The sequence below is a fragment of the Tupaia chinensis genome, unplaced genomic scaffold (genome assembly GCF_000334495.1).
Source record: "Tupaia chinensis unplaced genomic scaffold, TupChi_1.0 Scaffold000166_1, whole genome shotgun sequence".
Taxonomy (NCBI): domain Eukaryota; kingdom Metazoa; phylum Chordata; class Mammalia; order Scandentia; family Tupaiidae; genus Tupaia; species Tupaia belangeri.
In genome coordinates this window covers 1,188,683-1,205,778 of record NW_006159641.1, presented here as the reverse complement: position 1 = coordinate 1,205,778, position 17,096 = coordinate 1,188,683, and the positions used below count along the sequence as shown (strand labels likewise).

The following is a 17,096-nucleotide window of genomic DNA, read 5'->3' as shown; positions in this document are numbered from 1 at the left end:
TCTTACTTTCTGGCTTGGGCTGCTTTAAGGTTGGTGCTTCCAAGTTCAATGATTGTCTCTTCTACATGGCCTAACCTGCCGTTGATGTTTTTTTGAGAATTTTCTAATTTTGTTTTATATTCATCATCTCCAGAGTTTGATTATTTTTAAAGATAGCTATCTCTCACCCATGTCATCAATCTTATTTCTTATCTCCTGGACTGTCTGTATTCTCCTGCATCTCACTGAGATGTGTTATGACCAATATTCTGAAAGCCACTTACAGAATTTCTGGATTTGCTTCATTTTGTCCATTGCTGGTGGGGAATGTTTTGATCCTTTGTAGGAGCTACACCCTTGTTTTGTATGGATATTTGTGTCCTTTTTTTGATATTTAAGACTCTGGTGGAATATTCACTTTTTCCTGTAGCAGACGTGGATTCCTTCGTGCCAAAGACAACTACCAACCTGTAGTTGTGGGGTGATTAGCTGAACTCTCGAACCATACGTGGAGTGTGGGGACCCTCTTCCTAGCAAGACAGTCAAGCAGAGGTATCAGCTCAAAGTAAGTAATATCCTCTGTCTTGAATGAATTGCACACAAGGATGAGGGCACTAGCTGAGCCATGACTCTGAGGGTAGCTAACTATTTTCATTTCCGTTTGTGTACATTCCTGGAGACAGGGGAAGCTGTCCTCCCCAGCATGAGTCTCTCTCCAGCCGTGTCACACTCCTGCAGCCAGTTTACTGCAGAAGGAAGTTGGAGCTTTCAGCTCATGTTAGGGCTCTAGGAAGACCTCTGAAGAGCTGGTGGTGCCGGCAGGTGTGGCAGAAGCTCTATGCGGCCTCCCAGTGTTAGAACATGTGCACAAATGCACAGGAGATGCTGGGGGACTGCCACTGCATACCCACTTCCTTCTCTCTGCCCGTAATGGAAGAACCCCAACTCCCCCTTCTCCATCAGCAGCACCTCTGCTCCCCTTACTTAGACTCACAGTTCAGGGAGACCCTAAGAAGCTGTGGTGCCAATGGAGACTGAGGGGAAGAGAGCTACTTCTGGATGGTCAGGCCTGGGGGACGGGGGTAAGGCAAGTGTAGGCCTGCCAATCTGCTGGGGGAGTATCGGTTTCCTTGGTCTCTTCTACAGGTTGTGTGGGGGACAGACTCACTCACGTGCCACATCCTGTTCTTGGAGCAGTCTTCCTGCAGCACTGGCCCATCTATGTCCCAGAGCGTATAACCCTGCATGGGCTTCTTTGCAGTTCATGGCCTCATTATTGCTCAGTCTAGCTGGGGTAGCCACGGCAGCCACCCGTGCAGACCTGGCAGAACTCTGGTAGGTTTTCAGGAATGTGAAATTCTGCCAGTCATTGATCTTTGGTGGAAGTTTCACTTCATCAGTTGCTGTGTTCTCAAAGTGACACTGCTCTACAGCTGCTCGGGCCCTGAGAGCTGAGACTAGACAGGGTGAAATGCTTCCCTGGAGGTACGCAGCTCTGTGGATCTCATGGAGTTCCCCTTCACTGGATCTGGGACCATGCTGAACTCCTAGTGAGCTAGGAATGCTGTCCACAGTGGTATTAGAGGATGCCAAGGTTCTCTCTCTTACCTCTTACCCTTTACCAGCAAAGCGCATTTGCTGCTGACCCAGCCTGCAGTTCTCAGGTGCTGCTGCTCGCAGCCTACAGACCCCAGGTGGTGCTGTCATCCTGCAGACCAGGTGCTGACCCAGGCTTAAAATTTCTAGTCATATGTGAGTAATTATTTTACATCTTGATGACAGAGGAATTAAGTGGTGGGTGCTTCCCAGTGGACATCTTGATGTTACGCCCTGGATCTTTAAGTTTTTAGAAAAATGGTTTATACTTCAGTATATAATCTCATACTTTGGCTAATTTGATTCTTAAGTATTAGTTATGCTATTATAAATTGAATTATTACCCTAATTTTATACCTGAAAGGTCATTAGCAACATATAGGAATACAAATAGTTTTTATATATTTATTTTGTATTTTGCAACCTTGCTTAATAATTCTTTAGTTCCAATGTTTTACGTATGTTGATTCCTTAAGTTATCCTACGGACAAGATCAGGCCATCTCTGAGCAGAGACAGCTTTTCTTCTTCAATGGGGATTCTTTAATTTTTTAAGGTTGTTTTCTCATTTCTTCCACATGAGAGAGACACGACAGCACCCTCAACAGGTTTTGACAGCACGATCAACCCCCAGCCTCAGCCAGCCCCAGGTGATACTCATGGGACCAGCATACTCGAGATGGCCTCTGACCATGAACACATACCTTCTCACATGGGTGAGCCTCAGAATGCCACGTTTAGTGGCCATGACACTGGCTTCAGATGTCTTTCAGTTCTTGCTTGACTATCCTATTCACTTTATTTCCAATACAGGTTGAATAGTAATGGTGGGAGTGTGTGATCTCAAACTTTAGCTAACTTTATTCCTCAGCTTTTTTATGCTATTGCATACCAGCAGCTGGCATAATGGCTATTAGTCCAGTTGCTGGACTCCCCCTTAGTTGACCATGGTTCGAGTCCCGGACCCGGTGTCTTAAACTCACACTGGACACGTGTGCATTGTACCCAGAACCCAGAGAGGAGAAAAGAGGAGAAGGGACTGCAGTGTGGCCATCCCCCCTGGGGAGGGTGAGTTCTTGCTTTCTGTCTCTCTGTCTCTCTCTGTCTTTCTGTCAAGCGCACGTGCCCTATAGCAAAAACCTCTCAAAAAAAATATTTAAAAAAAAAATTTTTTTTTAAATCCTTATCATAAGGGAAAACTACTCAGTCTTTTACCATTAAAAGTGATGTTAGTTCTGTGATGTACGAGACTTTAAGAGCAAAGCACTGTTACGGTGTGATCGGACATCTCCGTGAGAGAAGAACGTACTGCAGTGCATTGCAGCCGGCTCCCACAGCTGGTGACTTTATACAAAGCAGGGCTAAAGTCCACGTGCTCACAACAAACGAACCTCTTGCAAACAAACAAACAAAAAAGAACTTGAATATACATTCACTGTTTTTGTGTAACTAAATTTAGTCAAAGCAAATAAACATGAAAGGCCAGAGCAGCAAATCTCTAAGGAAGACATACGAACAGCCAAAATGCATATGAAAAAATGCTCAACATCCCTCACTGTAAGGAACAATGAGATACCACCTAACCCCAGTCAGAATGGCAAAGACTAAAAAAACAAATAATGGTAAGTGCTGGCGGGGATGTGGTGAAAGGGGAACACTCCTACCCTGTTGGTGGAGATGTAAACTGGTCCAGCCACTGTGGAGTATATGAAGATTCCACAAAGACCTTCAAATAGCACTACCATATGATCCAGCAAAAGACAGGAGAGCACTCAGTCGGAAAAGTGCTTGCACATCTATATTCATTGCAGCCTTATTCATGATTGCTAAGACATGGAATCAACCCAAATGTCCACAAACAGATGAATGGATTGAAAAATTGTGGCACATATACTCCATGGAATACTATTCAGCCATAAAAAACAACAAGTCCCTGGCATTTGATAGAAAGTGGATGAACATGGAAGATCTATTGCTGAGTGAAGCCACTCAGGCTATGATAGAGAGACATTGCATATCTCCACTTAATGTACAATGACTGTCTGCACTCTATGGTAGAGACGGAAAGATTGGAGAACATAAAAGTATTAAAAATCGTAATGGACACTAGAGACAAAGGGGAAAGTAGAGGGGAAGAGCATAGGAAATTTGGGGGGAAATGGAGAGGTAAGACACTTGTGGAACACAGGTAAGATTTATCCTGTTGACGAGGATGTGTATGGTGGTCTCAACTGGGCTGGACTGAGGTGTGTATCATGCTGGGTAAAGTCTCTCCACAATCTAATTGATGTATAGCGATTTAATGTATGAATAATAATAAAAATGTAAATTAAAAAATACCTTTCACCAAAAAAAGAGAAAAAAAGTAGGAAATCTGGTATTTTCAAAAACCTTAAAAGTTACACATATTTAACAAAGTAGTTTTAATCCTAGACACTTATCCTGAAAGGAGGAGGGAGAAAGAATTAAAGATCTCTGTGTGAATATGACTAGAAATACCCTGAGTATATTTGAATAAGAAATTCACAGTAAACTCATATGATGCACTATATTTCCTTGACTCATAGATGCCAGTGGTTTTAAGATAAATCATTGTTATTTCAGTAATCATCTTGAAAAGGAAAACATTATCACACTGTTCCATAAGTCACAGCTCAACTTCATTAACATGAGAAATGTGTACCTTTGAATCCAGAAAATAAATTTGTATGTCACCATTTCCATGTAGAATATTAACTGTTACAGACTCATGTTTATGATGTAGAAGTAGCTTTTATTAAAATACTATCTGGAGCTGCCTGGTAAGGAAGCAGTTGAGTGGTGTGCTGAAGGAGATAGACCCTGCACAGCCAACTGCAGCTCAAATCCCGGCCCCAGTGGCCACGCCCAGCACATGCGTACACCTGCACATCCTGACGGAATGGAGAAATGGAGGGAGAGGATCACAGTGTGACTAGGCCCCACTGGGGAGTAAGCACATGGACCGGTGACGTTAAAAACCATCATCTCTGTGACTGCCTTATCTTGAGAGACAAGAATGAGACACACGAATGAGGCCAAAGGTACATGATTTATGTATTATAAACGGTATTTGAAAGACTGATTCTTAATGAGTTATACCTCATAATCACCTGGGAAGATTTTCTGGCAACACAGATCTGTCCAGGCCCTATTTGAAAAGTGGAACTTTCACCTCTAATCTCCAGAGATACATATGGGACTCCAGCTCTCCAGGTGACTGTTTTACACCCTTTAAACCTACAGTCTAAAAAGAGCAAAAGTGAACTCTGCATTCATTAAATGAACTCCAGAAGTGTGCTAGTTCCCAGTGCTTCTAAGAAGTCAAAGTCAGCAGAAATAAACTCCCCTCGGGCCAGCAAGTGGTGGTTAAAGGCGCTGGACTCCCACATGGCCGACCATGGTTCAAGTCTCGGATCTGGTGGCTTGCTTTCTCACTTCCTCTCTCTCTCTCTCTCTGTCTCTCTCTCTGATCAAACTGAAAAATAATAATGATAATAATAAAGTTAAATAAAATAATTATTAAAAAAAAAAAGAAAAAGAAATAAACTCCCCACTTCTAAGAAAGTGACATTAGGAAAGCAGAAATCAAGAGGGCTAGGCCCCAACTTGCACTTCTGAAAGAGGAGTGAAAACACTCAGGCACAGCAAGGACGGCTAGGGTATAAAACCGCTCAACCAGACATCTCTAATCTAAGATCTTGTCAGTAGGAACCGCAACCAGAAGGGGGTCACCACCACCACCACGTCCACCTCCACCAACACGCCCACATCCGCCATCACGCCCACATCCGCCATCACGCCCACGTCTGCCATCATGCCCACGTCCATAAACACACCCACGTCTGCCATCACACCCACATCCACACACCTACCCTGAGAAAGCCCTGTGGCCAGCCCAGGAAGGGAACGGAAGCTGAGGCCACTACTTCCTCCTTCACCACCAGAGTCTAACTGTAAATAGCCCTCTTCCTTCCAGGCTCAGCTCCTGCCAGTTCTGGACTGGATCACAGAGACCGGTGGTGTATGGAAGCCTGGATAAATGAGTCTTAGTATAGGAGCGGCTAGGTCTCCCTCGGTCATCAGATAAACCAAGTCAGAGACAGAAGCTATAGCACTGCTCCCGGGGAAAAACAGAACTGGAAACAAGAAAGGTCACTGTGAAATGCTGTCACCTGGAGCAACAGCACCATGTACGAGCCTACTGGTCACACTGGACAGCACAGTGTCGCCTGTGACCTGTCCATAGCCCTTTTCCTCTTCCTCAAATAACCAGCACCTATATGGAGCAAATACCAAAACCACATACATTTCCGTAAAAGAGACAGAGACCCACTGCCATGTCACCGTTCTACCTCAGAGGGTTTATCATATGCCTTTCTGGCGATCTTAAAGAACTTGCTTTCTTTGCCTGTCACAAACACCTCAGAAGATGTGTCCCTTTACCTCTAACTTACAGATAAGGCAACTTAAGAGACACAAGTGAATAAGTAACTGTGCCAAAGTCACACGGCTCCCTGACAGTGGTTGTCACTGGATGGTAGGAATTTCAAGTAATTGGGTTTGTGTTTTGTTTTGTTTTCAAACTTCAGTCACAACTCCAGTACAGAAATACTCACCAAAAAAGGGTGGAGAGAAGGAAAGATTTTAAATTCAGAATAAAAGTCAAGTCTTTATAGATTGATTTCTCAACTATATTGTCTATCTAATGGTCAATAAAGTATTAATGAAGTAGAGGAAGATATTTTAAGCAGAAGTTATAGTATTAAAAAATACACAGTATCACATATTTATTTATCCAAAAACCTTCTGCACAGATACATTCAATCTTACTAATTTTAATAGGAGGATTACAATCTATTATATATCTATGTTGTTACTCCAATTATAACAGATTTGCCTCAAAGGATTGTTCTGAAAGTGAACATATAAAAGGAAATCTTTATCCTGACATCATAATATAACAAAATCACTCTCTTTCCAGTTTACTCCTCTCTTACATGGGAAAGTATAAGAAAAGTTAGCTCAGCGAGAAGACTAGTAAACAATATTGCCAGGAATAACTGAAGAAGAAAAAATACTAATTAAGCGATCACTGTTTTCATAACATGCCTATTTTAGCTAAGGAACACACGGAATAAAAGTGAAAAGAGCTTGCTTTCATTGAAATTAGTAGACAACAAAAATAAGATTTTTGCAAACAGCTGCTGTAAGATGGTTTCATGCTTTTTAGTGGCTGGTTTTTGGCTAGGAGAGATCTAGAAGTCTTGTTCCGAATCTCAGAGAACAGGCAGAGAAAAGACATGAAAATACAAACGTACATATAAAGATTACAGGGGCTATTATACACCCTGGAAAAATAGGGCTAAAATGAGCTGGTACTAGAGTCAGCAGGTGCTATGGTGGTTAAGGCACTGGATTCCCACATAGCCGGACACAGTATGAATCCCAGACCTGGCAGCTTGAACATCATGCCAGGCATGTGTGTGTGCATGCCTCAAATCCCAGGAGGAGAACAGGAGAGAATGGATTATGACATGGCCATCTCCCATCGGGGGCACAATTTCTCACTTTCTTTCTGTCTCTGTCTCTCTCCAGCAAGAATATGTACCCGATAGCAAATCCTTTAAAAAAAAAAAAAAGAAAAGAAAAAGAAAAAAAGCTGGTATAGAAAAGAGCTGGCAGCCAGGAGCTTAGGAGAATACCCTGCAGGGACACACTCCCTCAGTTAAGGAGGAAGCTTACATAAGAGATGCCCATATGTATTCCTGAACTGGCATTCTTTTAAATTGTTTCCATTGAAGAGGTTTACTTAGATTTAACGCACACTTAGAGGTTCTTTAACTTTGCCTAGATTAGGAAAAAGACCCTCTAATTTAACATCTGTAAATTTCCAATGATCATCAAAGTTGTCAGAGATGAGTTCAAATCAAAGAATCAATACACAGTAAGCTTGTGTCTGGAATTTGAGGGCGAGGCTGAACGCACACCACCTTTTTATGATTTCTGCTGTACCAAAGGCCTAAAATAAAACACCACGAACTAGGCAAGCACGGACACTAACTGTATTCATCATGTGTTATCTGGGAAAAGGTAATATCTGTGGCTGCCGCCAGACCAGGGACTGGAAGAAAGTCATTTTAAAAAGTGGACTGATTCTGAAACTGACCAGTAAAGAATTCGGGCTGTAGGAAACTCATCTATGTGTGTCAGATGGCAACATTGAGCACTGCCCAAACTGTTCTCTTTGTAACATTAAAAAGACAATCAGAATAGAGAAATCGTTAACCCCTGAATTAATCAGGAAATAGTTTCTTTTTTTGAGAGGTTTTTGCTATAGGGCGCGTGTGTTCGCCAGAAAGACAGAGACAGAGAGACAGAAAGCGAGAAATCACTCGCCAGGGGGGATGGCCACTCCACAATCCCTTCTCCTCCACTCTCGTCTCGGGATCTTGGGCACGCACGTGCAAATGCCCAGCATGAGTTTAAGCCACCGGGTCCAGGACTCAAACCGCGGTCGACTACATGGGAGTCCAGTGACGTAGCCATTATGTGAACTGCTGGTCCCAGTAAATAGTTTCTTATTGAAGTATTTATCTAACTGCAATTAAAGTTCATTCTTACATGTCAAAAAAAAAAAAAAAAAAGTCATAAAGTACTCTTAACAACCTGAGGCTGAAAATTGAAACTAAAGACTTAAAAATGAAGAGCTCATCAAAGAACAAAAGAAGCAGAGAAACATTTGCTGTCATGGCGAATACCCCATGTTTGCATGTGCATACACACACAAAACTACTCAGATATGGCCAAGATGATGTTGAGAACAAATTAAATCTTTGTAAGAATTCGTCAAAAAAAAACCCACATTTTTTTAAAAGTGAAAACCTAATTTTGTTAAAGAATATTTTCATTTAACTTTATTAATTTATCCATTTATTTTATTTTAATTTGACCAGAGAGAGACAGAGAGAAACACAGAAAGTAAGAAAGCAAGCTGTCAGGGCCAGGAATCGAACAGCACCCTGCAATAGGACACAGAGTAAGACAGCCTTCACAGACACATGAAGCAGGAGAATATACTGCCACTGTCACCAAGACACACTTGAAAGAGCAGGGCCATCCAGAGGTACACAGCAATTACAATCTCAAACTCACAGCAGAGGTTACCTCCAAGGGAGAAAGCAGGAAGAAAGAAGAAACGGCCACTTGCACCCCTCTCCACAGCTACCCAGCTTTAGAGAGCAGCTGCTACAGCTCGGCTGTGCACACTCAGCCTTCCATCCTAGGTGAGCACGCACAGCACTCGCACTCACACACACACACACACACACACACACACACACACCCCATCCTGTCCCACCGAGGGGAAAATCTGAAGAGTCCTGGAAAAGTCTGTGACCTCCTTTCCAACCACTGTCCCCTCCTCCTCACCCCTGGAGCCTGCAGCTATGGCTCCCACTGCAGGGCCGCCTCTCTGGTCGCCCTACCGGCGATGATCCCCTCTTCTCCCCAACCAACATGGCTGGCTACCCAGGACCGTGGGGTGGCCCACACAGACTCCAACCAAAGTGCAAGCTCTACTAGGCAGGGCTGTGTCTGTCTTACCCACTGCGACATGGACGCTGCCGAGGCTAGAGCTGGACACAGAGCCGCCAGTGTCGGCTCACCAGAGCTGTGTCTCCCATTCTAACACCCTTCAATACAACTTCGACCAGGTATTCCAACACAGAGACCTTCACTGTTATTAATACTCTTTTTATCTATCATTTTTTAAAGCTACACATTACCCTAACGTGTACAGGACACAGCATAAACAATCCATTGTTAGACATTTAGCCTTTAAAACATCTATCATCAGATTTAATAGTAGATGTTCTTTAGACTTTGTGATCAATCATTACTCCTTTCCTTTTTTTAAGAGAGATTTTTGCTATAGGGCACGTGCACTTGCCAGAGAGACAAGGGGATGGCCATGCCACAATCCCTTCTCCTCCATTCTTCTCTCAGGATTTTGAACATGCATGTACACATGCCCGGTGTGAGTTTTAAGTCTCCTGGTCTGGGACTCGAACCAAAGTCAACAATGTGGGAGTCCAGTGATATATCCATTACACCATCTGCTAGTCCCAATCATTATTTCTCTAGAATAAATTCTTCTAAGGGACCAGCAGATGGCATAATGGTTACATTGCTGTACTCCCACATAATCGAGCACAATTCAAGTCCCAGACCTGGTGGCTTAAACTCACGCGGGGCACATGTGTGTGCGTGCCCAAAATCCCGAGAGGAGAATGGAGGAGAAGGGACTGTGGCGTGGTCATTGCCCCTGAGGAGTGATTGCTCACTTTCTGTCTGTCTCTCCAGGGAGTGTGCACGCCCTGTAGCAAAAATCTCTCTTAAAAAAAGAAAAAGAATACATTCTTACAATAAAAATTCCGAGTCCGTGTTTCAAGTCTCTGATAAATGTCACAGAATGACACCCAAACAGGCCAGGCAGACTTGGCCGCGCAGGCAGATGAGCGCACAGAGCTATCGTCTCATCCTAGTGCGGCACCTAAGTCTTTCGATGTCATTAACTCAAAAAGCGAAACACATGTTGGCGTGCCCAAGTAATTTTGTGTTCGAGTACACAAGGCATGACCTTCACTCCTCAAATCTACCGTTCCACAAAGTCTGTGAGAACGGGGAGTTGCAAAACATTCCTCAGCATGACTTTACTAAGAGAGAAGAGGGTGACGACCAGGCCTGTAAACAGGGCTCTAGCCCTCCCCTTTCCTAGGCCCGATCCTTCATCTGGGAAGTCTCTAGTTCGGGGAGGAGCAAGGCAAACAGAACAGAGATTGTGATAGCAGACCCACAGATCTGCAAGTCTGAAGCCGAGGCAATGCAGGCATCTGAGCCTGGCACTCTGCCCCAAAGGGCACTCTTCCCTCTGGTCATCTGCCCAAAAGGGAGACCCAGTAAGTGAAAGGAAGAAAGGAGACACAGAGCTGTCCACACAAAACAGGAAAGCCGTCACCGTCAGCATAAAACTATCAGCACAGCACGGGTCCGGAATGGAGACCCTCGATGCCAACTATCACGGCCATCGAGGACCCCACACACCAGGCTGCTGACTGAGTAGGAAGTACTGGGACCACAGCCAGACCCTTCAGTATGCTCGCCATGGGTCAGGATGTCCAGGGTAACTGAGCAGACTCCCCCAGCACCGTTTCCACCTGCTCCGTCAGCACAGGGAGGAGCTGCACTGGGGGATCTGCTCCCCAGGACGGGTGCAGAATGCCGACAGCAGGCCCGCACTGTGCCCCACGTTCTGCAGGGCTCAACAGGTTGTCACCACAGAACCCAGGAATGCCTTTCAACAGAATCCTGATGATACACGGCAGTAACACTGTGTTTTAAAAATCTGGTCAACCCATCTTTTCACCATCGTGAACATTTACGAACTACGTCTTTAGTATGTAAAATGTAATTGAAGGAAGTTTCAAAGTTTCTTCTTTTACCAGAGGAGCCCAGTAGGTGTAGAGGTAGCCTATTTTCAATGCCGGTGCAAACTGTGAGCAGGAGACTACCAGAAAATAGAGGTTCAAGAAAAACTTGAACTGTGCGTATAAAACCTAAAAAGGAAAAGAGAAAATTAACAATCCTTTCAATAAAAGCTTTTAATACCTCAATTAAATAAAAACAGCACAAAACGCAACCTCATTTCCATCAAGCATTAAGAATGTGACCTGACTCACTGTAACTTTATTTTGACATTAGTTTTCCAAAAGCTGTAACACATAGAGATCAGGCCACCCTCAAGTTATATTTTAACTTATGTTTTAAACTGAAAAAAAAAGAGAGAAAATTAAAACTTTCAACCATGATGAAAGTATCCTCTAGAAGTTTTGGATTTTTCTTGTATAAAATGGTTCAGTCTCCCACTACTGAGCTACAAACCTGACATATGCATCAAAGCAAAAGCCCCAGCAAAAACTTCCCAACATCAGTAACTCAGCACATATCCCAATGTGTATCTTGGTAATAATTCAGGAAATCTTACAATGGAAAGTTCATATTAACCACATATTTATAAATGGTAAATAAACAAAATATAAGAGCCATGTTTTCATAACATGCTGTCCGAGTAGCTTTACGAAGAGTGAGTGAACAAGCACACAGAAGTGACTTCTAAGATCGATAGCCTTAGTCTCTTGTTAGAACTTACTCAAGATACAGAAATGATAAAATATATAAATCTGTAAACTACAGACCAATTTTCAGTACGACAACTACCTACCTACTTTTTATAGTGTTTGGTAGTTGATCTTTAATAGTACTTTCAAATATAAAATTAATTTCATCATTCAATATAATTTTAGGGATACTAATATTGAAAGTTTCTGGTTTTGTGTTTTAATTCAAATATTGGGTTTTCAGAAAAGTCATGACATTTTTTCCTATGCAAAAATGCATCACGACTTTTCCCAAAATCCAATAGTAATCTTTAAGAAAAAAAAACAAGATGTAGCATACTGTTAGACCTCTATTTGCGAATGTCTCTAATTATTAGATTTAAATGGAAAATCAAAATGGAACAAAATGTGTTCACAGATGAGAATGATGGAAACAGCACACTATGCTCACAATCCTACTTGCACACCTGCACCTCGCACACCCTGGTCTGCCGCCACTTGGAAGGCATGGGGAATGCAGAGCGAGCAGGACAGGGCTGAGCACTCAGGCTGACACCACGCTCTTACATGACGTGTGGGCCGAAGCGTCACTTATGTTGGTGACACATTTATATTCATCATCATGTCCAACTGCTGTCTAAGACGTTTGAATTATTTCATAAATTAATCTCAGCAGGTTTTTGGAAAGAAAACACTTTTTCCTTGTTGATTTCTTTAAAATCTCAGCATAAATTATCTCTATTAGCAATTCAGAAATTGCCATTCATGCTACAAACGGCATAGAATTCCTACTGTGTAATTACCAAATGTTTCTAAAATACCACATTTGAGTTGAAAAGACTGATTTCAGAGACAATCTAAGAGAAAAATGATACACACGGCAATCACCGTGCAGACCCATTGACAGGTATCTTCAGGGCACAGCGATCCAGGCAACCTGGAAGGACCTGCGCCGAGCAGGGTGAAGCTGCGCTGTGGGCTCTACACCACAGTGATCAAGCCTCCGCCATCTACAGAGTGAGCCTGGGGCCCTTTAGGAGAGCGGACGGCGTTAGCCAGTACATGAGTAGCTAACAATCTACACCGAAGGGGAAAACAGGGGCTTCCTGAAACAAAGAGGAGAGTATTTATCTGCCAGGAAGACAGCGTCCATTTCACTGTCCTGACGAAAGGTCAGTCTTTTACTTAGGAAGCTACTGGTCCGTGTGTTTTTATAAAGCAGCACATCAGGGATTCAGCTTGTACTGTCACTGGATGGTTGGGGCCATCGGTGTAGGACACACAGCCACGCGGTAACCACCATCAGAACACATGCAAGACAAAGCAGCTCTCGCTCACCTAGTCAAGAGCGTTTCTTGCAAAACAGAAAACAAGCAATCCCTAGAACAGATCAAAAACTTCAATTTTGGGGAACGAGCAGTTAGTGTAATGGCTATGTTGATGGACTCCCCACGTAGTCGACCGTGGTTCGCGTCTCGGACCCGGTGGCTTAAAACTCACGCCGGGCGCGTGTGCGTGCGTGCCCAAGATCCCGAGAGGAGAATGGAGGAGAAGGGATTGTGGCGTGGCCATCCCCCCTGGGGGGGTGATTTCTCGCTTTCTGTCTCTATGTCTCTGTCTGGCGAGCGCACGCGCCCTATAGCGAAAACCTCTCCAAAAACAAAAAACAAAAAAAACAAAAAAAAAACTTCAATTTTGAAACATAATCAGTACCAGCCTATTTTGCCTTTAGAAAAAGAAATCTCCCTGTTAAGATAGGGAATGACATATAAAAAGCAAAAATTATTCAACTATTCTAAACATACATAAGATGTTTTTTAAGCCAGAAATACTACTAACAAAATGCATTTAACTTCAGTGTTCAAATTGAGCACAGTACCTAATTAGAGACAGCTAACGATCTAACAATATAATAAGGCCTAAGCTCACAGTGCGAAGAGCGGCAACACCCACATAAAATACGCTGCAGGTATTCTGTTACTGAGTCTCTTTTGTGTGTAAAAACTGTTTTATTTTCTTTGTGAAATTCTTTGGCAAAGGGTTTTAAATGTTAAGTTCTGCTTTTCCCCAAGACGAATCCCCAACCAGATAAAGCCCGTGACTTTTCTTACACTTTGATTTACTTTACTGTCTGCTCCCTTACATCTCCACAATCCTAGAACACGGTGTTTATCAAGGACTGAAGGCAATAGTCAGACTACGTTTTCTTGGGTTGAACTTGGTGATGTAGGCATTAAAAGTGCATAGAATGACTCAGCAATTACTTGAAACACGACGGTTTTAAAGCAAAAAGACGCTGATTTGGATCTGACACGATACATAACAGTGAAAGTCTCAATAGTTTCATCCATAAAACAAAGGAAGCTAGCTAGCACTCTCTTCAGACACTCGTCTTCAAGAATGTAAGGTCTTACCCCAGGTATAAAGGTAAACACGTTGTATTTTTGGTTTTTTATAGTATTCCTGGGGTGTTTTTCTTCACACTTCTCAGGACATCCCAGCCACACGGTGCGAGCTTTCAGCTCATTTTTCCGTTGGCAGATATGTACCAGCCAGTCACAGCAACTGCGTGGAGCAAAAGATACACGTTACATTTGCACGGAGCAAAAGACACACGTTCTATTTGTGTGGAACAAAAGACACGCATCTATCTGCAGGTTTAAACTAACTCTGCCTAGTGAGAGCCAACACTGGTCCCCTCAGCACCTACCACATGCTAGTAACAGCACATCGCATGTCCATCTACACGGCTCTTCTTTAAATAAATCAGTATACAAACGTTTCTACATTTGTTCTAGGGCACATGCTCTGGCCAGAGAGAGGCAGACAGGACAAAGGGAAGCACACCCTGGGGTGAGAGCCATGCCATAACCCCTTCTCCTCCGCACTCAGGATTTGAGGCGTGCACACCCCCCAAAGCCACCAGGTCCAGGACTTGAGCTGCACAATCAGCCATAACAGAGTCAGGCATCTGTTTTTTTCTTTTTTAGAGAGATTTTTACTATAGGGTGGTATACACTTGCCAGAGATGAAGACAGAAAGCAAGAAATTACCCCAGGGGGCATGGCCACACCGCAATCTCCTCCATCCTCTTCTTGGGATTTTGGGCACACACACACACACACACACATACACACACACACGCACGCACGCCCAGCATGAGTTTTAAGCCTCAGGGTGCGTGACTCAAACCATGGTCAACTACATGGGAGTCCAGCAACGTAACCATTATGTTATCTGCTGGTCCCAGGATACAGGATTCAGGCATCTTAACCACCACACCAGCAGCTGGTACCAGTTATACAAAATAATATTTGATACAGAAATACTGAAAGTCTCATATAAATATACCGGCTTCTAAACCCCTGAAGAATTATCTCCCCTGTGCCTGTGTAAACACTCTTATTGACAAAGTAAAACCATTAATGTTCTGAAGCAAATACTGCACATGCGCAGAGAAGGTATGGACCGCAGAGTGTTGGACATCTTCAACACAGCATTCGGTGAAGCAACGGCAAAGGTCCGTAGATAACACTCAACCCAAGACGTGGCTCCTCTCTTCTCTTAAACAGCCACCTTTTCTGCTCTTGAAAAATAAAACTTTCCAGTAAAGGTAACTAATATAATATTAAGACTATGGATTTTTTTTTTTTTGAGAGAGAGGTTTTTGCTACAGGAGGCATGTGCTCACTGGAGAGACAGACAGAGACAAAGAGACAGAAAGAAGGAAATCACCCCCTGGTGGGATGGCCCTGTCACAATCCCTTCTCCTTTGTTCTCCTCTCGGGATTTTGGGTACACACTTGATTCAGTACTTAAAAAGGATATTAACATATAACGTGATGTTCTAAAAATGATAAAAATTTGATAGTCCTATTTTTTAATTGCCAGAGAGAGCGCATGTACACTCACCAGAGACAGAAAGGCAGAAAGAGGAGAAAGTACCCCCATGGGGCGTGACCGTGCTCACGATCCTTCTCCTTCCCTTTCTCCTTCCTGTCAGAATGTGGGGCACACATGTCATGCACCCGGTGTTTTTTTCAAGCTACCTGCACCAAGATTCAAACGGCAGCTGGCCATATGCGCTCCTGCATAGCAGTTTCGAGCTTGACTGCTGTGCTACAAGGCCAGACCAATAGTTTTTCCACACAGCTATCTTCACCTACGCAATAAATATTTTAATCCTAAATTGACCCTACTCCAATAAGGTCAGGGTTCCCGGAGCAAAACTTCCACTTCCTGGCCTTCCAACCATTATCTTGGCATGGAGAATGTAACCTTTCCAGTGGAATAACTTTCCTTAAAATACCTCAGAAAGGGCCAGCGGGTAAAGTGGAGGTTAAGGCAGCTGGATCCCACAGGGTCACCTGGATCCCACAGGGTCACCTGGTTCCAATCCCAGACCTGGTAGCTTGAAAATCACACAAATGCATGTGCATGCCTGCCCAAATCTGAAGAGGAGACTGGAGGAAAAGGGACTACTGTGTGGCCATCTCCCTGAGAGGTGATTTTCCTCTTCCCCCCCCTGCCGCTCTCTGTCAGGTGCAATGTGTGGCAAAAAACTAAAACAAACAAACTCAGAAAATGATAAAAGGTATTGTGGCCTTTAAATTGAGGTTAAAATTTCTTTTTTGGTTAGTGGTGTGGTGGTTAAAGCAGGTGGATCCCATAAGGTCTACTGCATGGTTCAAGTCCTGGGCCAAGTGGCTTGAGAACATGCTGGAAATACGTGTGCAGGTGCCCAAGATCCTGAAAGAACAGAGGCGAAGAGAATGAGGCATGGGCATCCCCCTTTGGTGGTGGTCTTTCACTTTCTCTTCTGCAAAAGCATGCACCCTATGGTCAGATTTAAAAAAAAAAAAAAAGAAAGACAGAAAAAGACTTAAAATGTATCAAAATCATCACCCTTAAGCACCATACAACCATAAATTTAAACTTGAGTGTTAAAACTTTGGCTTATTGCAGATTTCAAAATTGCAGAGGAAGACTTGGTGCTGTGCTGAGAGAGGCTGTTACAGTCCGTCTTCTGAAGGCACTCAACTTCTGAAGGCACTCAAAGGCTGCCACAGAAGCCGGCTGCGTACGCCAGAAACCCTTTCCTTCCCGTTGGAAACAACAGGACAAGGTGTGGGTGCGTGAGGAGGCCGACGGTCCGCACCCACACCTCAGTGCCCCTGCGTCCTGCACCCGAGGTTCCATCCAAGACCCCAATCACGCCAATACCTCTCCACAGATCACCTACTGCACAGGCATGAAGACTCCGCTGTGTGCCCTCCATCCGCCCTCAGGCTCGGGAGGGACAAGCACACGTGCGACCCTGCTGCAC

The 17,096-nt window shown here is 43.7% G+C and overlaps 1 protein-coding gene across 1 annotated transcript in view; it reads right to left on the bottom strand.

Moving 5' to 3' along the window:
- The window catches only part of LOC102501492 (putative phospholipid-transporting ATPase IIB), a gene marked incomplete at both ends in the record, with an annotated part of 192,556 nt that overhangs the window by 169,427 nt on the left and 6,033 nt on the right, over positions 1-17,096 (bottom strand). The window contains 2 exon segments of the mRNA XM_014586915.1: positions 11,096-11,209; positions 14,185-14,335. Coding sequence (XP_014442401.1) covers positions 11,096-11,209; positions 14,185-14,335 — 265 coding nt within the window.